The 22,666-nt window shown below is 39.7% G+C and overlaps 1 protein-coding gene across 1 annotated transcript; it reads right to left on the reverse strand.

The window, feature by feature from the left end:
* Window positions 1–802: 802 nt before the first annotated feature.
* On the reverse strand, window positions 803–22,240 carry LOC134623762 (butyrophilin-like protein 2). The gene is made up of 9 exons (XM_063468783.2): window positions 22,218–22,240; window positions 20,278–20,517; window positions 9,597–9,643; window positions 5,027–5,377; window positions 3,105–3,386; window positions 2,683–3,021; window positions 2,312–2,587; window positions 1,116–1,698; window positions 803–821 (listed from the first exon to the last, which is right to left on the reverse strand). The coding sequence occupies exons 1-9, from the start codon at window positions 22,238–22,240 to the stop codon at window positions 803–805; spliced, it is 2,160 nt and encodes a 719-aa protein (XP_063324853.2).
* Window positions 22,241–22,666: the final 426 nt, after the last annotated feature.

The raw sequence follows: 22,666 nt of genomic DNA on the forward strand, positions 1-22,666 counted from the left end.
AAACATGACTGCAGCATAACGCTTAAATAAATGAGATAGAAAGTGAAGCAATGGATCAGTAGCAATGACAAAAAGTAATAAACATTAAACTCTTAACGTCTATCAGATTGCTGGCAGTATGTTTGGGTTTTTTCAGGCAGATCTGATGATGACCTTTCTCTGTTCCTGTATTTAGCTGTGGTGCAGTTTCCTTCTTGTCTGAGTTGGTGACAATAATCTCTGCAGGCTAAACACACATGAACAAATAATAAAGTGTTAAAATGTATTTCATATTTGTCACATTTCTGTACTGTTTATTGTACAGGGGGATTACATCTTAAATAGCTTTTCCACTGTGGTCATGAGAGCATCACATGAAAACTGAAATTTTGCCTTCTGACCAATTTGACCATTTTTTTTTATTTTCTAAGTACAATAATGTATATTTTACACCCAAACTTATTTAACTTGATGTATAACAAGAAACATTCCTTTTTTAAAAGGATGGAAACTACATTAAAGCAATGTTGTCTTTCTTCAATTACAGAAACAAGATGTAAAAATTCTTTGCTCAGTTGTTGATCTTGCTGTTTTGTGTTCTAAATGAATCTAAACTAATGGTCACATTTGTCCAAAAATTTCAGTATTCAGAGCAGGTACATGTATCCACTGTAATTCCAACCAGGTTCAAGTTCAAGTATCAAGTATTTATTTATTGTCATTGTCAAGAACAATGAAATTGTGTTTGGAGCTTCTACAACAAATAATAATAAATACTAAATTCCCCTTAGACCCAAGTGTAACCATTTAACCCAATGTGACTTCAGTGTAATGAGACGATCCTTAGGAAAAAAAAACATGAAAATATGACAGGTAGTGTTCATGGGACATTCAGACAAAGACCTGAGAAATATGACAAAGTGCAACAGTGCAACCCATTCAATTATTGTACTGTGAGATATGATAATTGTCTCTTTTTCAGACCAGTTCACTGCTATTAATAAGTTGGATATGGTTATTGTCCGTGAGAGGGGGGGCAGAGGGGGGGGGGGGGGGGGGCAGAGTTCAGGAGCCTCACAGCCTGTGGATACAGGCTGTTGGCCAATCTGGACGTTCTGGCCTGTATGGACCTGTACCTTCTCCCTGAGGGCAGCAGGTGGAAAAGGTGGTGCGCAGGGTGATGTTGGTCCCGCAGGATACTGTGCACCCTCCTCAGACAGCGAGTGGGGAAGATGTTGCTAATCTCTGGCAGAATCGTTCCAATAATTCTGCCAGCTTCTTTCACCACCCGCTGGAGTGCTTGCTGGTCGGCCTTGGTGCAGCTGGGGAACCACACTAGAAATCCATACGTCAGAACGCTGCTGATGGCACAGTTGTAGAAGTTCAACATCAGAGGTCTGGGAATGTGTGCGCTCCGCAGTCTCCTCAGGTAGTAGAGGCGCTGTTGGGCCTTCCGTACAGCTGAGGTGATGTGGTTGCCCCAGGACAAGTCCTCAGTCACAGTTACCCCCAAGAATTTAAAACTGCTCACCCTCTCCACCGCCTCACTGCCAATGAAGAGAGGCCGGTAGTTGTTATGACCTTTCCTCCGGAAATCTACAATAATCTCCTTGGTCTTTTTGGTGTTTAAGACCAAGTTATTGTCGCGGCACCATGACTCTAGTTGTTGCACCTCTGTCCTGTAGTTTGTCTCATCGTTGTTGGATATGAGTCCGAGCACTGTGGTGGTTAGAGGTGGTTGGGTATTGCTCTAAGATCCACTGTAGATTTATAGTAGCTTTGAATCACTTATACAAGAGTGAATTTGTACTTTTAATATGCTTGCACTGTGAGACCACATGAAGTACATGTAAAATGGTGGAACGTTGATGTGTGAACACATTAATTTTTCAGCTTATGACTTTGAAAGAATGACATATGTGAACTGTAAGGACACTGGGACTGAGCAAGAGCAATACACACATCAATATTGTTAAAAGTTGAATAAGAGATACAAGCTGGAAGGCAAACTGAGTGCACTGTCTTCATTGCTCCTGACCTTCATCTGTATTGTGGCACCACTGCAGCCTGTAACACTTAATGCATCTTCTACATGTAAAGAAATAAAAAATAAATTTAAAACCTGCTAGTTTTAGTTTTTAGTAATTGAAAGCAAACAATCCACACAGCCAGCAAACCAAAAAAACCCATAATGATGACAATGTGAAGAAGAGGAATGAATGAGTCCAGGATGACACCTTAACAGAAAAAAACATACATGGGATTAACAGAAAAGTAGTTCTTACTTGTTCCAAAAAAGTGATAAATAAAATATGTTGTTAGTGATTTGTACCGTGCACGTGTGTCTCTCTGCTCTGGTTGGTGTTCCTCTGTTGGACTCTGCAGGTGATGTTGTTGCTGTGTCTCTTCTCCACAGTCACTCTGCTGCTGACAGTATAGAGGTCATCAGGACCTCTGAGGGTCTCTGTAGGTCCAGCAGAGAGGAGGTTTCCCTCACCGTCCAACCACAGCAGCTCAGGCTCTGGATACCAGCCTGCAGACTCACACTGTAACACCACCCTGCTGCTGACATTTGATATCACCTTTATGACGGGTGTAGATGCTGAAGCTGATAAGGGCAAAGAAGGCATTGTAAACTCTTTTCCAATCATCATACAGTGTCGTTATACTTTAAATCAGGTTTGTTTAAATGTTTTGACTCACCAACAGTGAGAACAATGGAAGCTTCTTCACGTATCCAGGGAATGGAGCATCTGTACGTTCCTTCATCAGAGAGTTTCACTTTGGATATTTTGAGCGAGACGTTCCCTTTGATCAGTTCATCCTCAAAGACTCGAGTACGAAAGTGATAAGATGGGTTTTGGTTCTCAAACACCAGCTGTCCATCAAAATGAAGGTGGACAACATTTGGGTCCAGACCAGGTTTGATCCAGTTCACAGTCTCAGCGTTAGTATCAACAGCAAGTTTAAGCTGACATGGAAGAACAACATCATCACCCATCATGGCTACAACCTGAGATGGACACACCAGATGAGATTTTCCTGGAAGGAAACAGTAGAAGTAACTCAACATGAAGATAGTGAAATAATGAAATAGTTTGTTTCTGAATGTGAGTCATTATTACCTGGAACATGTATGTGTGTCTCTCTGCTCTGGTTGGTGTTCCTCTGTTGGACTCTGCAGGTGATGTTGTTGCTGTGTCTCTTCTCCACAGTCACTCTGCTGCTGACAGTATAGAGGTCATCAGGACCTCTGAGGGTCTCTGTAGGTTCAGCAGAGAGGAGGTTTCCCTCACCGTCCAACCACAGCAGCTCAGGCTCTGGATACCAGCCTGCAGACTCACACTGTAACACCACCCTGCTGCTTACATTTGATATCACCTTTATGACGGGTGTAGATGCTGACCCTGATGAACGAGACAAGAGGAGGAAAAACGAAAAACAGAACAAAAAGTGACCATAAAAACAGTGTACAGTATAAATAAATGTTTCAATAGACCTTTGTAGCAGTATGAAATAAAGTATTTGGAAAGATGTTGTTAACATAATTTCTGCAATAGAAGAATTATGTTTTGTTTTTACACATGGAGGTCTCTACTTGCTTCAGTAACTGATAAAAGAAAATCTATATTTGTTTGATAAATGTGTTACCAAGGTTACTTTATTTTGCTTTTAAACCATTCCTCTGCTACTGCACACAGTCTTCTTCTGTCTTTTTCTCCTTGAAGTACCAAAAATGGAATTCATTTGGAAAACAGAAAAGCCAGGCTCTTTTACACTTGTCAGTGTTCAAAACTATTGTTTCATAAATGATATGCACGCTTATTTTTGAACACATAATATTCGTCACTCAACACACATGGCCTCAAAGTACATCTTCCTGCATATTTATACTCTGACACAGTGAAAAAAACAAATAAACTGATAATTGTTAAGCATATGATTAAAATTCAGCAGCAAGTGAAAACATATTCATATCAAGCTCTGCCACAGTATCATTTTTCACCCCAGCAGATGCTAGATTTATATCATCACAACTGTTATCATGTGCTTTGGAGACCTGGGGATGAACTCAGAAAGATTTGTCAAAGTGCTTACACATTTTTCATCAGATTTGACATTTTAATGTATATTTGGGAACTTAAATCTGTGTCAGACGTGTACACAAAGGCAAACAAACATGCGTTCAGTAATGTGAGAAAATTATCAATCCATCCATGGCTTGGCAGGCGTATCCATCTTTAAGTCTGCCAAGCCAGTCTGAATTCCACCTGATGCAACTAGTGCTGGTGCATTATGAACATCTTTAAGCACCAACGTGATGTTTGTAATGGACCAAACATCCAGAGGCTGCATTTCAGTGAGGGGCAAGAATGAAATCAGCCCAGAGTGGAGGAGTTTGTGTCTCTGCCCCTTGTTCACCAGTGAGGGGAGAGGAGAATGGGAGATCGATAGATGGATTGGGGCTACAGCTGCAGTAATGTGGACGCTGCCTTTTGTCTGGCATGGTAAAGAGAGGTGTGCATAAAACCAAAGCTCTTGATTTACCAGTTAATCTGCATCCCTACCCTGATCTGTGGTCTCGAGCTTTTGTAGTGATTAAAAAATAAGATGAAAATGAGCTTTATCCAAAAGGCGGCTGCCCTCTTCCATAGAGACAGGGTGAGGAGTTCAGTCATTACAGAGGGGCTCAGAGTAGAGCTGCTACTTCTCCATACTGAAAGGAGTCAGTTGAGGCGGTTCCTTGGGTGAAGTGTTCCGGGCAGGTCCTGCCAGGAGGAGGCCCCAGGATTTACCCAGGACATGTTGGAGAGATTAAGTCTCTTGCCTAGCCAGGGAACGCTCTGGTGTTCCCACCAATAAGCTGGAGGTGGTGGCCAGGAAGAGGGATATCTGTGCTTCTCTGCTTAGGCTGCTGCTGGACGGATTGGTTGTTTCATCAGAAGACTCTTGAAATGCACTATTTTTGTTTAGTTTGTATCCAGAAAACCACAATTATAAAAATAAAGAAAAAAGAGAAAACAAAATAAGAGAAAACTGCACTTACCTACAATAAGGTAAACAAATGACCTTTGACCCAGCTGTGGAATGAGGCACCTGTACAGTCCTTGATCAGACAGCTGTACTTTGAAGAGAGTCAGTGAGACGTCTCCATGCTTTAGTTTATCAAAGGACAGTGAGGTTCTTCCCACGTACGACGGCTGTTTCAACTCCACATTTTCTTCAAGTTTTCCCCTCACATATATAAATCCAGGTGTCAGGTCAGTTCTCGCCCACTCTAGGTGCAGGTTTGAAGTGTCCACGGGAGTTTTCAGGAAACAGGGTAAAACAACATCATCACCCAGCAGAGCCACTATTTGCTTTGTTGGAGCTTCCTGAGAATAACCCTGAGAATCACCTACGAAGAGACATATGTTTTTAATTATTGCATTGGGAGCCATCTGAATGGCTGTGCCCACGATTAAAACTGTTTACTTTGTATCCAAAATAATCACTAAATTTATTTGTGTAAAGACCGTTCTGAATTGTCGTCTGTATCCTTCTACAACTTTTTTGGAGCACCATTTTACTAACTTTAAAAAGTAAGAATAAATAATAAGTAATAATATTACATGTCTCTTTACTTTGCAGCATTCATCTTTTTTGGAACCTGATTAGTTTCCCAGTTCCCGCTGTCAAAACTTTCTCTTTTTTTTGCCTATCCTGTATCTGTAGGTGATTTTTAAAATGGATGCTCGTTTCTTTTGTATTTTTATTCTAATATGCTGGTTTGGTGCGTCTATGGTGTAGTGGGTGACGCAATGCTCTGACATTTCAGAGTTTGTTGAATTGGTCGAAACCGAGTTTTCACTTTAAGAATAAACAATTTCATGCAAGAAAGTTACACAGCTGCGATGCGGTACCCAACCCCACCCGTCCTCCACCAACTGTGGTTAAACCGCAACGGAAACAAAGAAGAATCTGTAAAAAGAACAAATGTATTTACCTTTAACAAAATCTACGCAGAGGACAAAAGTCCACAGTGAGAAAGTGCTTAAGGTGTCCATGTTAAACGCGTTATAAATCCATAATAGAAGAGAACAATGTTGTGCAGAAGAGATGAGTCAGCAGACTTTTATGTAGTGATGTGTCGGTCGCGAACGAAACGGCTCTTAGAGCCGACTCTTTGAAGTGAACGAGGGGAGCCGTATTTTTTTTTCTTTCTCTCACCCTAGCTCTCTCTCTCTCACACACACTTTTTTTCACTTCAAGCTGCATGTAAGCCTTGTGTTTGCGCTGAGCAGAGGGGGGAGGGGCGGTAGTAACACTCGCAGTAGCACAGGAACATAGCAGGAGGGAAAGAGAGAGAAAGAGAGCCAGTGGCAACAACAAGAGACACCAAGAAAAGAAGCAAAATCTGAAACCATTTCAATTTTATTGACAATACAAAGGCAGAGCGTACAGTCTGCAAGAAAAGGATATCATATAGAGCCGGCTCCACAACCACCTATACCAACCCAGAGCTCTATTAGACAGTTTTTGGAGAAGTCTGTGACCCCAGCATGACAGAACTCAATGGATAAAGAAAAAATGATTTCACTTGATTTCCAACTATTTTCAGTTGCGGATGATAAAGTATTCAGAAAGTTTATTCATGCACTGAATCCTATGTATGCAATTCCAAGCAGGAAAACACTCTCCCAAAAAATCATCCCATGCCTATATGACAGAGGACGTGCATCTTCTTTTTCTTTTGCATATTAATTTATATTTTATTGTCCTGTGGTTTGCAGTGTTTTGTGCTGTTTCACTTTCAATTTGTTTAAAAGGAAAAAGCTGAGAATTTAAATAGTTAAAAGTAGAATTGTAAATAGTTGATTTTTGTATTTTATAATTTATTTATTACATTTTATGTGGAGTGAATAAATAAAAGCACATATATATAATAAACATATATAAATAAAAAACACATTTTTTTACATTAGTAATTCATAATTTTATATTGTTGTTAATAATAAACTAATTAAAGCAACAAAACAATCTGAAGAGCCGGTTGGGAGCCAAAAGAGCCGGCTCTTTTCAGTGAGGCAAGCCAAAGGAGCCGGTTCTCTAAAAAGACCTGGAATTCCCATCACTGCTTTTATGGTCCATGTAAAGTTTGCGTGCGTGACCTTCCACTTCCAATGTTATCGATCCGTTTACTGGGCGTGGTTCTGACAGGCTCTGCAGCACGTGCTAGTAGGCTGGAAGTGCATATCTTCTATTCTGATTCCCGATAACCAAACAACACGCTTAGAACTTGACCTGCGGCAAAACGCAGAAGCGTTATTTCCTCATTTAATTTTTATTGGCTACCTTCAGGCCATCTGGTCCGAGGACATTAAATGTGTGTCTAAGCTTCACTCTTATTGAGTATATATAAAATTACAGTGGTAATTTATATTTTTATTGTTGTTTTAGAATAGCTACGTTCCGCCGTGCCTTTTTTAAAGGTATATTTTTGATTCATAATTAAAAATTAGTAATTCATTCATGTAATCCCACCAATTAATTCCACTTTGTGTTTGTAGTTAATGCTTGCTTCAACACCTTCTGCTATATTTTGAAATGAACAAAATCTTTAAAAAGAAATATTCAAACTACTTTTTTAGTATGAAACGTCTTCTGCTTGCCTTCAAGAGTCTAATCAATATATACAAATTTTACACACACACACACACACACACACACACACAAATATACAAACACATACTCTATTATACACACATGCACTATTCTTTCACTCACCCTAGTGACCCACAGAAAGACAAAGACACATGTGCACACACTGACCCTCTCTCTCCTGTAGTGTCAGAAAGCAAGTGCACCCCGAACCATCAGCAAATCAGGACGAAGCCAAAGTGCACCACAAACCTGTGGAGCCCTGTCCCAGGCAGGGTGTGTGAAACAGGGGTGTAGGAAGATGTTCGCCCACACCGCCTCCCCACTCAGTGTCGAAACTGTTATGTTAGGTTTGTGTGTTGTGGAGTTTACTGGGTGAGTATGAACGTGTGAAAACTAGAATGTTGTTAGCACGTAGGAATCACCCTCAAGACCCTTAATGTCTAACTTGCAGATTAAATTGAGGGACAGGTAGCAGTAATGGGGTGAATGGAGCCACTGCAGCAGCTGCACCCACCAGCCTCTGACTAATGCACCTCCCCCCAAGGCCCTGTTTGTGTAGTGATATTTTGTAAAGCGTAATGACTAGAGTGTAAATAAAAAAAGAGGAAGCATGTGAGACATGTTGACATCGTCCTCTCTCCACCATTTCGCCTAAACTTTAAACACAAATCCACTACAAAAAAACCCAAACAACAACCACACAAACACATTAAAAACTGTTTAAACTCAGAATAACACAATATTATGTCACTGTTACAGGGCGTAAACTCGCTTGTCAATAGTGCACAGATCTTATCTGCAGTCTGGAATTCTGCTCTTATCAGAGCAGCAATAAAGAGTTCGTAAAACTTATAAAATTTGCATTAAAAGATTCCAAAATATACAATATGTAGTTTTCAATTAGTTTAAAATATATATGTGTGTGTGTGGGTGTGTGTGTGTACCATGGTTAAATATCTTTCTGAGGACCAAAAGTTGGAATTTTACTGTACTTGTGGGGACCAACAGCCCTTGTGGGGAAAAAATCCCCGTCCCCATAAATCTGAAGGATTTTTTGAGACTGAAAATGTGGTTTTAATGTCAGGGTTAGAGTTAGGTTATGGTTATGGTTATGGTTATGGTTATGGTAAGCAGCTAGGGAATGTCAATTAGATGTCCCCACGAAGATATGAAAACACGACTGTGTGTGGTTGTGTGTATAGTAAAATGATATAAAAAGAGAACAAATCTCTGAGTTCATAACTTTGTAATGATTAATGATTCAGGAACCTTTGTACAAATGTATGAGTCAATCCAGGCTTGAGCAGAAAAACCTATGATTGTTCAAAGTCCAACAACAATACTTAGAAAAAGCAGGAGACACAGAGGCTGCTATTCCAGTGCTTTGAAAAACATTTGTTCGAGGTAGGATTTCTTATTTTCTGCATCGCCACATCCCTGCCACAAACCAACAATATAATTGTTCCTTCTTGGATGTTTTATCAGAGAATCAGTTTCAGTGTGACAGAAAGTGGTTCGAGCATTTCGCTCATCTGTAAAGATTGTCGCGCCAGAATGTCATGCTAAAAACAGAATGATTCGTTAAAATACACGCGGGAGCAAGCGAGTCAGATACCAAAGGCACAGAGATGAAACAGGTCTGATCAGAAACAGTTCATTCCCAGGTCAGGGAGCACAAATTAAAAACACACTTAAAAAACATCCACAATAAAATGTTATCTATATACTAAAATCCCCATGGAGACTAAATAAAAAACTATTCTAAAACCCATAAAAATACAATTTTACACATACACTAAAATCCTTTGATGCAATGTCCCACACCCTGGATGGGTCCGCCAGCAGGCCAGAAATTCCTTTGCATGAGTGGGGTCCATGCCAGCCCTGTCTTAGGCCAACGAGGAGGAGCCTCCTATCCCCCTCTTGTCCCCTCACTGGGCCCACCACATCCCAGTCCAGCTTTCATTCCGCACCGCAATCCTCCACGCGATGCCACCATGGCTCCCCTCGCGTCAGCACCCTGCAAATACACAAATAGGGGCCAGAAAACTCGTCCTGGAAGAGACCCTGGCTTACAGCCATCGCAACCCTTTCCCAACACGGCTGCATCCGGCATACGACAGTGGAGAAAGTGTCACTCACATATGCCAGCAGAGGTACACCTCTGCCCGGCGGTCGATTACACGCAGCGTCTTCCACTGTCGGAACTGGGTCGCTGTGTCACGCTGGCCAGGGTCCCTCTTTTTCACCTAGCTGTCTAGCATTCCCTTTTGTGGTAAGATTACACACATCTTCCTCTTGTCCATTATGCGTTTGGTTTGTTTTGTCATTTAGGTGAAGACATCAGAGGTCAGAGGTCAACTATCAGTATGATTGTTGGAGCAGCTTTCTTGGTGTTTATTATGTTTGTTAGATAAGAACTAAATCAAAAGCAAAGTGGTGAATTCAGAAATTCATTCTTTTTATTATGGGTGTTATCTGCAAAAAAATAAGAATTTATGTGTCACATACGTATATGTCCATACCTGTACTGAGGTGGATGAGAGTGTTAGGCTTCAGTCACATTTTACTGTCTCAGTAATTATTTGCCTTGTTCTGCTTTGTCGAAGTCTGAAGCTTGTGCTGGGTTTTCAGATGGATCACTAGCTGCTCAGTACTGATGCTCTGTTTGTGGAAATTAAAAGTGCAGTTATTTTTCTTATAAGTTATCATATGAACTGCTGATGCCATCCTCATTTTACAGTTTGTGATTACTCTGTGGGTACAGTTTGGGTAAATGTAGTGAGAGATCTTCATCGGTGTGTCACTGAATGGAAACTGGGCTCTGTCCTCTTTGGTGGACCTCCTCACTGTCAGCGTCACACTTTTATAATTCACACTGTCAGTTCACTATCTGTTTGTTTTGTAAAAGAATTATTTTCAGGGTAAATAACTGGTTGCAAAGTAACAATAAAGTAAAAACGTCACATGACTTTGTGTGCAGTAACAAATTTTTATGTCATTTCTGTAGATGACAGAAACATTGGGACTAAACTGAAGGAACAAAACCACATCCTGGTTTATGTGGACATTACAGAATACAGCATGAAGAAATAAAAGAAAACTCAACATCAGATCAGATGGAAAAATATTCATCTGTTACTGATGAAAAGTGAACCAATCAAACAGAACGAGCAGAATGAGGAGGTGAAAAGACAAATGGATTTGAGGTATTTCTTCAGATAGAGACCCTGCAGCACTATTTTTCTGTTATTTCTATTGTCATGGTTCGTATTTGAGTAATAAGTTGCAACTATCTATAAGAGATATAGATAACATGAATACAGTTGCACCCGCAATGAAAGATCACTATGCAATTACGCTCACACCTGAAATACAAACTTTAAGGTAATAAATGCTTTGATGAAAATGATAATGATAAGTGATGCAACAGTAATAATACTGGTTATGAATAGTAACAGTAAAATAATATTCTCATCTCTACACTATGAATGATAAAATCTCCAAACTGAGAACTGAAACCTTTTCTGTCTGCTTTGCCAGCCTTTCATTTAGCGCCTGAACCTGTGAAACAAGAAGCAAACAGATGAAAACACAAAAGTACAAACAGTTTACTGACCAGGTTACCTGTCGACTGGCTGACACACCCTAGTTTTCTACCTCAGCACAGACTGTAAATGTTTCTAAAACTGTGCAGTGAACAATATTGTTGTGTTCAGTTCATCAACACATGGACCTCATAAAAATGTTGTTGTCATGAGAGGCAGATGATGAAACATTTTTGGACTCCATGAGAAGAGAAAAAGAGAAGTTTTGTGAGTATGATGACTCGTTTAAAGTTTTCTTTTCGAGGCTGATGGAACAAAAACCTCCGCCTAAATATTAAACCGTTAGTCAAGAAATAAGCTGCAGGCTCTGAATATTCAGAACAAAATATTGAAAAAATAGCGTCAAGCTTTTCTTCCAGCCGGGTTCACACACTATTATGTAATATTGCTTTTACCACTAGAGGGAGCCACAGATGAAAATGTTACAATATCACGTAGCACAGCGGTCCCCAACCCCCGGGCCTCGGACCAGTACCGGTCCGTGAGTCGTTTGGTACCGGGCCGCGAGAGTTGAGGCTCAGGTGTGAAATGTATGGTTTTCAGGGTTTTTATCGGTTTTCAGCGTTATTTTGTTATCGTTTTTATCGTTAACTCGGTTTTCCTGGGTCTTTTCACGTATGTTATGAATAAATCTTCTTTTGTTCGGTACCGGTACTAGTTTTATTTTGTTGTATTTATCCGCGACAACTTAAAGGCCGGTCCGTGAAAATATTGTCGGGCATAAACCGGTCCGTGGCGCAAAAAAGGTTGGGGACCGCTGACGTAGCAGACAAACTCTATTCAGCTCCAGTTTTTACTGTGCAGCAAAGAGCCAGAGCAAATGAAAGACCCTGAAGTGAACACGATGTGTTTCAGTCTGTGGAACAAAGTTAAAGATGAGCTACAAATGTGTCCCACACTTCAGAAATGTAGAAGTTTGTATGTGATGAGCCTGTTAACATCCACCAGGACACCAGTGAAGTATTTAAGGTACTTATATCTATTTTGTATTTGTTCATGTGCACTATGTTAATGCATAAATACGTTACGGTTGGCATTGTATGCTTTATAACTATTAACAATTAGTTTTCTCTGTTTTTTTTTTCTTTATTTTCTCTTGTTTCTCTAAAGACTATAAAGTCATTCACCTGCTTTATTTCACCTTTTTGCCCTGCAGCTGGTTTTGATTTTCAAATGCTGAAACTGTATTAATTCAGGTTAGGTTGTTGTCATGCACTGTTAAAAATAATTAAAGAATACTTTTTAATCAGAGTGTAGCATCATGTCTGGGATATTGATGTGGTCATTGAAGCGCGTTTTTCTTTCTTGATTTAACAGTTTTTATTCATTATCAGCACAAACATGAAAACATAACAAAGCAACGGAGGAAAGTGCTTCTTTTTAGCACAACACAACGAGTTTTTGAAGGAAAACTAGCTGATGGGTGCTGGCTCTTTTCTCCAATCTCCTGGATGTCTTGTGAGACAATGCTTTTGTCCCGCCGGAAGGCAAACTGGGTGCACTGTGTCTTCATTGCTCCTGAACTTCATCTGTGTAGTGGCACCACTGGAGCCTGTAACACTTAGTGCATCTTCTACACGTAAAGAGATGAAAACAGATTTAAAACCTACCAGTTTTAGCTTTTAGTAATTGAAAGCAAACATTCCACACAGCCAGGGAACAATAGAGCCCAACAATGATGACAATGTGAAAAAGAGGAATGAGTGAGATGAACATATGACCTTTGACCCAGCTGTGGAATGAAACATCTGTACGGTCCTTCATCAGACAGCTGTACTTTGGAGAGAGTCAGTGAGACGTCTCCATGATTCAGATTATAAAAGGACAGTGAGGTTCTTCCAATGTACGACAGCTTTTTCAACTCCACATTTTCTTCATTTTTGTCCCACACATAGGTAAATCCTGGTGTCAGGTCTGTTCTGGCCCACTCCAGCTGCAAGTTTGAAGCATCCACAGGATGCTCCAGAGAACAGGGTAAAACAACATCATCACCCAGCAGAGCCACTATTTGCTTTGTTGGAGCTTCCTGAGAATAACCTGAAAGAAACACATCAGATTTGATTTACTGCTGTAGGATTCAGATGAAAAGTTGATTGAAGCAACACCTCAGACATGGATGGATCTCTGCACAGACCTCAGAGTCTAAAAGATTCTGTTCTTTATTTAAACTCGGAGAGTAAATAACACAAAGAGCAACAACAATGCAAATACATGACATTTGTACCATTATGGTAGTTATTTGATCCCATTTTTCTGTGTTTTTTTATTGTGTAAAGAGGATCTCTGTGTATGTGACCAGGGCTCGACTCTTCACAATCTGAACATAAACATGTTTTTTCCAGCCTGTAATTCTATTTGATGCCTCTAAACTTACCTCTGCAGAAGAGAAGAGTTAGAGACAGGGCAGCATTAATGAAGGATGAGAGTCAAAGTGTAAAATATCCAAAAATCTGATAAAGAGCCATGATTCACCTCTAACAAATGTTCTTTATTTCATTCTTACAGGAAGCAACAGTACAATCCTTTGAAACATTAAACATTACAGTCTTAAATATGAAACCTCAAATTAGAAAAAGAATTACCTCAAAGAAACACTTTTAGAGACACTGGAAATAATTTCTTTTTCATTCAAAGACTTTCTGTACAGATTTCCTCTCTGGTGCTCTTCTTCACCTGCTTCCTGTTCCGACAGCAGCAGAGAAGGTCTGTGTGAAGATCAGACTGAGCTCCTGAAGAGCATTACTCATTACTGTGAAAATGAGGCATTAGGGCTTTTTAATTTCTTTCGTTCATCTTTAATGACTTTAAAATAGGAGTTGGGCACACCTTTGAATTTATTCAGCAACGCCCACTCCTTCCTCCTTTAAATCAATCAAATCTTTAAATCTGTCTGTTTTAAATCAGATATGTTCCTGTTAAAAAAAAAAAAAAGCTGCTGAACTGATTAGAAAAGAAGCACGTGTCTTTATTTTATATAAACTGAAAACATTTTGTCTTAAGCAGGAACCCTTGTGGTCACACCAGCCTCATTTGGTCTGTAGTTAAGAGTATGTGGTGTGTGTTAAGAGGAAGTAACCCACGTTTCTAACTACTTTGCTGTTGCTAGCATACGTCTTCTGCTTCTAGTGAAGCGCAGACTCTAAACAGCTGCAGAAACTGGATGTTCATATTATTTGAGCTTCTGTTGAGCTAATTGATGTTGTCATTGGGAATTCATCCATATAATTAACGGCACAGAAACTCAGAAGTACGAGTCCTGACTTTCTTTTAGATATATTAAAAATAATGGTTGCACTTTATATTAATGCCACACTAACATAAATAAGGTATTAAAACGTGTTAATTCATCATTTATATATTATTACTCCTCTTTAGTGTGTCATTTATAAATGCAGATATATATTTATGACTATGATTATGGTTATTATTAGCAGCGATGTAAAAACAGTGATAGATGTACATAGTGCATACAAATACAAATATATGTATTTAATAATGGCATACTAAGGAGTACAGTGCTACCAAAATAATTTTAATCAGCAGAGCTTCCATTGTTCTCTGAGGACTATACTGAAATGTAGAAGCCTTTATACTGGAAGGTAGAGGAGGTGACTGGTTAAACATCTCACTTTGATTCATATTTTAGGGTCTGAATCAGTTGCACAGGTGTTTGTTAACCAGTGAATCCATCATTACAACATTTTAAACAGCACTGAATCTTTCCTGCTGCTTTGCTGCAGACACATAACATGTTTGAGTCTTCAGCACTGAATGAAGAAGTCGTTTCTCACGCGAGTCCATGACGACCAAGTTCCGCATTGACGTGGATACTACCCAGCTGATTGGCTCGTGTCATCCAACCGCTCAGTGGTTATAGCCAGTATGGAAAATGCCAAAATTATTTTCTTAGCCAATCGGCTCGAGACCTCGATGAAGGGGCGGGACTAGAATAGAATAGTTTTTATTGTCGAATGACATGTAAGAAAAGAAACGGAGCTAAAAAAAACCAACATTTGGCATTTTGCCCAAATAAACATAAAGCGCTCAGCCTATTGGCTAACCAGTGAGAGCTTGGAAGTTTTAGTCAATCAGAGCTGGTTACATCGAGGGGGCGGTACTATTCACGTGGGTGCGGGAAATTTGCCATCGTGGTTTCCAGTAGTGATGAGATTTCCGGCTCTTTTTAGAGAACCAGCTCTTTCGGCTCAACTCACTAAAAAGAGTCGGATCTTTCGGCTCCGAACCGGCTCTTTAGGTTGTTTTGTTGCTTTAATTAATTTATTATTAACAATAATATAAAATTAGGCACAAAAGGAATTACTAATGTAAAAAAAAAGTGGTTTTATTTATATATGTTTATATATAAATATATGCGGTGGCCCCTAGAGACAAAGCACGTACAAACTTCAAAAAGCACGTACAAACTCCAAACCACATTTCTAGCGTTAACTGAACTTGCAAACCAGAGCTACCTAGATCACTTAAATTACACAGTTGAAAGCATATGTATATTGTTTGTGTATTTATACACAAGCACTCATATATATTCAAATAATTTAAAAAAAATGTTCATTTACCTGTTACTACCACACACCAAATCCGGTCGTTGGTACTTGCTGGCTTGTGTAGCCTCTAGGTAACAAAAGCTCAACACTGCGCCTAGCATCCTGGACACTTCTGTTGTCTTTTGTACGTGTTTTGGAGTTTTTACGTGTTTTGGAGTTTTTACGTGCTTCTGAGTTTTTACGTGTTCTGGAGTTTGTACGTGCTTTGGAGTTTGTACGTGTTTTGGAGTTTGTACGTGTTTTGGAGTTTTTACGTGTTTTGGAGTTTGTACGTGCTTCAGAGTTCGGACATGTTTTGAAGTTTGTACGTGCTTTGTCTCTAGGGGCCACCGTAAATATACTTTAATTTATTCACTCCACATAAAATGTAATAAATAAATCATATAATACAAAAAACAACTATTCACATTTCAACTTTTAAGTATTTAAATTTTCAGCTTTTTCCTTTTAAACAAATTTAAAGTGAAACAACACAAAACACTATAAACCACAACACAATTAAATATAAATTAAAATATGAAAACAAAAAGAAGATCCACATTCTCTGTCATATGGGCCTGCATGAATAAACTTTCTGTATCCTTTATCATCTGCAACTGAAAATAGTTGTGGATGATTACTATACCTTTCTAATGTGACGTTGTTGTCCCTGGTTCTCTTTCTCTCTCTCTCCCTCCCGCTCTATTCCTGTGCTACTGCGAGTGTAACTACCGCCCCTCCCCCTTCCCAGCGCAAAGCACAAGGCTCGTGTGCGGAGTGAAGCGGAAAAAAAGTGCGAGAGAGAGGGTGAGAGAAAAAAAAAAAAAACCACAGCTCGCGATAAGGAGCCGGCTCGCGTCATTCACGTCAAAGATCCGGCTCTAAGAGCCATTTCGTTCGCGAACGACCCATCACTAGTTTCCAGTCACAGTTTGGACTGTCTCTTGTTCTCGGCTTTCATAGTTTGGATGCTTCAAAGTAAACAGGTTTATGTTGAGATGCCTTCATGTTGTAGGTGATGACAGCTGTCAGTGACTTTGACACTGGAAAACTTAAACACGGTGTTTCTCAGACAAGACCTGCACTCAGTTTTCTTAAAGGTAATTAAATCTCTTTCTATCAGACTCTACTTTGTTATATTATACATTATACATTTTATATTTAAGTGGTAAGTAATGCTGAGAGATATTTTTCAAGAATTATTTTTCTAATGCTCACATGGAATTTAACAACCATCCACTTTTCAAAATCAAGTAGCCAAGTAGACGTTGACAGGTTAACGACCAAGGAAATACACAGTCAGACCGCAGCATAACATACAAGGCTCACTTCCCGTGTTGAGTTCAAACCACAGATGTCAGTAAATACCTAATGACTATGTTAAACACAGCAGTAGTTAGTGTTTCATCATTTTTCAGGTTTTGCTTTGTTTCTCCAGCAGGACAATCCTGAAACTGTTTCAGAGTCTCTGTGTTTCCAAACTGAGCTGATAAATGTTTAAAGTAACATCTGTGTTATTAGTTGATGTTGAGCTCCATCTGCAGGAGGGACACAGTTAAAATGTCATCAGTTTTTTCTCACACTGATCATGTAGCAGATCTCAGTGGGAGTGGATGTTTGCTGTGGATGTTTACAGGCTGAAATCCTTCTAATGTGACACGTTTTTTTAGAGCTCACATGTAAATTACAACCATCCAGTTTCTTCTTCATGATTTCAAAACCTTTCAGTGAATCAAGTTTTCTGTGAGCTGTTTAAATTGACTTTAGATTTTGGTGGATGATCAAACTGTGGCTGCTTAACTGTGCTGACTGCAGAGATACTGAATAAGTCTGATCAACAGATTCATGATGAAAGTCATGGAAACAAAATCATCATCACAGTGGTCTTGGTCAGTACTGAGATCACCTTCATTTCACTGAATGTGGAAACAAAGTGGATTTATTCAAGTTTAAGTTGGAAAACAAAACCAGAAACTGATCTCAGAACAATGAGACACAATAATAATTTTATTTAGTTGGTCTTGTTTCAATTAGTAACTAATAATGAACTCTATTAATGGCACGGCCTTAATAAAGGCGTCCTGCAGCACAGCTCTCTGATGGTTTCATTATTTCCTTCATGCTGAGGAAAAATCATTGTTTCCATGTTTGTCACAGCAGAACTTCATCAGATTATTGTTGTTGATTTTGTACTTTGTAGATCTGTGAAGCGTTTGTTATGTTCCTGCTCCCTGGCCTGGGAGTAAAATCTTTCTGATCAGACCTACATCATCTCTGTGCCTTGGGTTTCTGAGTCACCTGCTCCCCCTTGTATCTACAGAACCACCTTCCTTAGTCAGACATTCTGGTGCAACAGCTGTAGTGTCTGCATTATATCATCACCCCAGCGTGCACGCGGTGTGAACATCATAACTTGAGAACAAGGTGACGTAGGATTTTCAGATTAGTGCCACAGGTCCGTCTGCTAAAAGTCTCTGATAGGTTTGAATTTGTGTAATACTGGTTTTACCTTTAGAGGGAGCCACAGATCAAAATGTTGTCATCCAGCAGCAAAGAGCCAGAGGAAATGAAAGACCCTGAAGTGAACACGATGTGTTTCAGTCTGTGGAACAAAATTAAAGATGATCTAGAAATGTGTCACACACTTCAAAAATGTAGAAGCTTGTGTGTGATTAAAAGCTGTTAACATCCACCAGAGCACCAGTGAAGCACTGAAGGTGCAGCTGTGTTTTAGCCACGTGTTAAACCAGCAGATGCCTCTGAGCCAGATGTGTGTGTCTGAAATTAAAAGTGTGTATTCTATTTTATGTGTGTGTGTGTGTATATTTATGTACAGTATGTTAATAATTTACATTTGCAGCAGTAGGCACTGTGTGCTGTATCACAATTAAAAAAAAACCCCTTTTGTTTTATTGTAAACACGTTTATTGTATTTTTATTCTAATATGCTGGTTTGGTGCTTCCATGGTGTGGTGGATGACGCGATGCTCTGACACTTTTAGAGTTTGGTGAATTTGGTCGAAACCGAGTTGTCACTTTAAGAATAAGCAACAAATCCCGACAGCTGCGATGTGGTACCCAACCCTACTCTTCCGCCACCAACTGTGATGAAACAGCAACAGAAACAAATAATAATATGTAAAAAAAAAAAAAAAATGTGCACTAGAAGTGCATATTTCTATTCTGATTCCCGAAAACAAACAACACGCTTAGAACTTCACTTGCGTCAAAACGCAGAAGCGTTATTTCCTAGTTTTACGTTTACGTCCTCATTTGTTGTTTTAGAATAGCCACGTTCCGCCTTACCATTTTAAAAGGCATATTTTGGTTCATAATTTAAAATTGGTCATTCATTCATGTAATCCCACCAATTAATTCTACGTTGTGTTTTTTAGTTATGTAGTTAATGCTGAAGTCCCCTGTCTACATTCTTATTTGACTCATATTTACTTTAACACCTGCTATGTTTTAAAATGAACGACATCTTTAAAAAGAAATATTCAAACTGCTTTGGGTAAGTATGAGTGTGTGAAAACTAGAATGTTGTTAACACGTAGGGATCACCCCCAAGACCCTTAATGTCTAACCTGCAGATAAAATTGAGGGGCAGGTAGCAGTAATGGGGTGAATGAGGCTACTGCAGCAGCTGCACCCACCAGCCACTGACTAATGTACCTCCCAAGGCCTTCAGGGCCCTGTTTGTGTGGTGATATGTTGTTAACCTAATGACTAGAGTGTAATTTAAAAAAGAGGAAGCATGTGAGACATGTTGACATCCTCGTCTCTACAAACAGTCCAAAATGTAAATCTCAGAAGTGAAAATGACATAAAATACATGGACTGGACACCATTTAGGAATTTTAAAACATGAGAATCAGAATCAGAAAGACTTTATTTATCCCCAAGGGGCAATTAACATACGACAGAGCAGATAACGTTGAAGATAAGAATAATAAGAACAGAATACACAGAATGTACAGTTTTAAAATGACAGTTTAAAATTAAAGTGACTGAAAGGTGAATAAATAACTCTAAGAGTGAATAAATTGTCGGTAGTATAAGACGAGTATAGAGTAATTTATGTTTCTGGTGTGGGAAATGTTCTTATCGGCTGGAGTTAAAAAGCAGGGTGGCTTTGGGGACAAAGGTGGCTCTCCTCCTTTCAGTCCTGCAGGAAATGCAGCGGAGGCGTCGCCCAGAGGGGAGCCATTGAAATGCGGGGTGAAGCATGTGAGAGGGGTCATTGATGATTTTGGCTGCCTGTCTAAGGGCCTGTTGCCTGAAAACATGTGCCAGAGTTCTGACAGGCAGGCCAATGATTTTAGAGCACACTGATGCAGTGTGCTGCAGTCTGTTCTTGTTCTGAAGGCTGAGGGAGTGGAACCAGCAGGTGATGGAGAAGGTCATGCTTTCCAGGAAGGCATAGTAAAAAAGTCATCATGATGGGTGTGCTGACTCCAAAGGAGTTGAGTTTCCTAAGGAGGTATAGCCGTTGGTGGCACCTCCTGAGAATCTCCTCTGTGTTGGCAGAGAATATCAGGAGGTTGTCAAAGATGGTTCCCAGGTATTTGTACTCCTCAACTACCTCCACTGGCTTCCCATGGATGGTGGTGGTGACTGAAGCAGCCAGATCCCTCTGGAGAAGGTCACCACCATCTCTTACCACCATCTCAAACCTGGTGTAGAAAGCGTTGAGGTCGTCAGGGAGGGAGGAGGGGTTGCTGCCCTCCACCTGGATGGTTCTGCGGGTGGTGACCACAGTATTCACAGAGGCCACTTTTATGGCCCTCTTGACCTCCCTGTTGACTTCCTTTTTTATCCATAGCAGAGCCGGTGAAGAAAATCCTCTTTTTTATTAAGGATTTCCTTGAGTTCCTTGGTGATCCAGGGTTTGTTGTTGGGATACATGGAGACTGTTTTTGAGGGGATAATGTTGTCAACACAGAAGGAGATGTATGATGTCACCGTGCTGACTTGTTCGCCGATGTCATCAGAGGGAGAAAGAAGGCTGTCCTAGTCAGTGGCTTCGAAACATCCTTGTAGGGTGAGGATACTTTCCTCTGTCCACTGCTTGATGTTTTTGGTGACCTTTCTAATCCTCTTGATGACTGGGGTGTAAGCAGGGCCCAGCAGGATGGTGTGGTAACATGAGAAAAGCACAAGAAAAAAGCTGAAGTCAGAAAAGGTTAAAAGGTGAAATACTCGACCACTTGTAGTCTTAATCATGTTGAAGTGGTCTCTGTAGTGCAATACAAGACTATACTACTGCACACTGTGCAACCTAAACTTTACACCTATTATATTACAGTTTTCCACACTTCCTAAGAAACACTTCTTGAAGTCTTCCGGCCTTTTGCCTAAACTTTAAACACAAATACTCTACAAAAAAACAAACAAACAACAACCACACAAACACATTCAAAACTGGTTAAACTCAGAATCACACAGTATCACTCTGACTCTGTTACTTCTGACCTTTAATAACTTATTTATGCCACTGTTACAGGGCGTAAACTCACTTGTCAGTAGTGCACAGATCTTATCTGCAGTCTGGAATTCTGCTCTTATCAGAGCAGCAATAAAGAGTTCATAACATTTCTGAAATTTGCATTGAAACATTCCAAAATATGCAGTATGTAGTTTTGAATTGGTTTGTGTGTGTACCATGGCTAAATATCTTTGTGGGGACCAAAAGTTGGAATTTTACTGTGCTATTGGGGACAAGCAGCCCTTATAGGGACAAAATCCCCGTCCCCATAAGTCTGAAGGAATTTTTGAGACTCAAAATGCAGTTTTAGTATCAGGGTTAGAGTTAGGTTATGATTGTGGTTATGGTTAGGGTAAGCAGCTAGGGAAGGCATTATGTCAATTAGATGTCCCCACAAAGATATGAAAAGACAACTTTGTGTGTGTGTGTGGGTGTGTGTGGCTATGTGTGTGTGTTAAATAAAATGATATAAAAAAAGAAAACAAATCTCTGAGTTCATAACTTTGTAATGATTAATGATTCAGGAACCTTTGTACAAATGTATGAGTCAATCCAGGGTTGAGCAGCAAAAGCTATGATTGTTCAAAGTCCAACAACAATACTTAGAAGAAGCAGGAGACACAGAGGCTGCTATTCCTGTGCTTTGAAAAACATTTGTTCGAGGTAGGATTTCTTATTTTCTGCATCGTCACATCCCTGCCACAAACCAACAATATAATCGGCTGTTCCTTCTTGCATGTTTTATCAGAGAATCAGTTTCAGTGTGACAGAAAGTGGTTCAAGCTCAAGATCACATTCATGAGTTTTCACTGTTGTCTAATGCCACTTAGCTTGAGTGAGTAAACACCCACCACTGGAGTCTGTATGAAGACTACGGATGAAGTCAGTCAGTGTTGGGAGAGAGACTCCAGTTTTTACCAGGTTTTGAATTTCGCACCATTTTGTAGAATTTACCGCAATGGATTCTTCTGTACCATTTTGTTTGTGTCCACATTGTTAGACTGAAGAGTTGTTGACTCTCCTTCTGAGGAGTTACTAGAAAACTGCAGTGAGAGACAGTTGTTGCTCAGTATTGCTCTTTTAGACCCAAACAGACAAAAGAAAATCTGAAAAGCATCAAAACTTACAAAAATCTGAACGATCTCATTTAACCAAATGAGTGTAAATAAGCCAATCCTCAAATCCAAGCAGCCATGAAAACCCAGAAGTACATGTAGAGGCGTAGGAGCTGTCCCCAGTACTTTCTGATATTTTAAAGGGTTTAGAAAAAGCTACGTTACAAAACACATTGTTGTCTTGGTTTCTGTGACAGACAAAATAGTAACAGGAAGCTTGTTTTGCTTTTTCATTTTCACAGTAATGAGTAATGCTCTTCAGGAGCTCAGTCTGATCTTCACACACAC

The sequence above is a fragment of the Pelmatolapia mariae genome, linkage group LG3_W (assembly GCF_036321145.2).
Source record: "Pelmatolapia mariae isolate MD_Pm_ZW linkage group LG3_W, Pm_UMD_F_2, whole genome shotgun sequence".
Taxonomy (NCBI): domain Eukaryota; kingdom Metazoa; phylum Chordata; class Actinopteri; order Cichliformes; family Cichlidae; genus Pelmatolapia; species Pelmatolapia mariae.

What these genes read in the sequence shown, in the direction of transcription:
- LOC134623762 (XM_063468783.2), bottom strand. Translation starts at nt 22,240, where the DNA reads ATGGTACAGAAGAATCCATTGCG. An exon ending in ACAGAGGAGATTCTCAGGAG is followed by an intron (nt 9,644 to 20,277) that starts GTGCCACCAACG and finishes GTGTATTTGCAG; the next exon opens with GGTGCTGACGCGAGGGGAGC. An exon ending in GCATCGCGTGGAGGATTGCG is followed by an intron (nt 5,378 to 9,596) that starts GTGCGGAATGAA and finishes GTCTCTTCGTAG; the next exon opens with GTGATTCTCAGGGTTATTCT.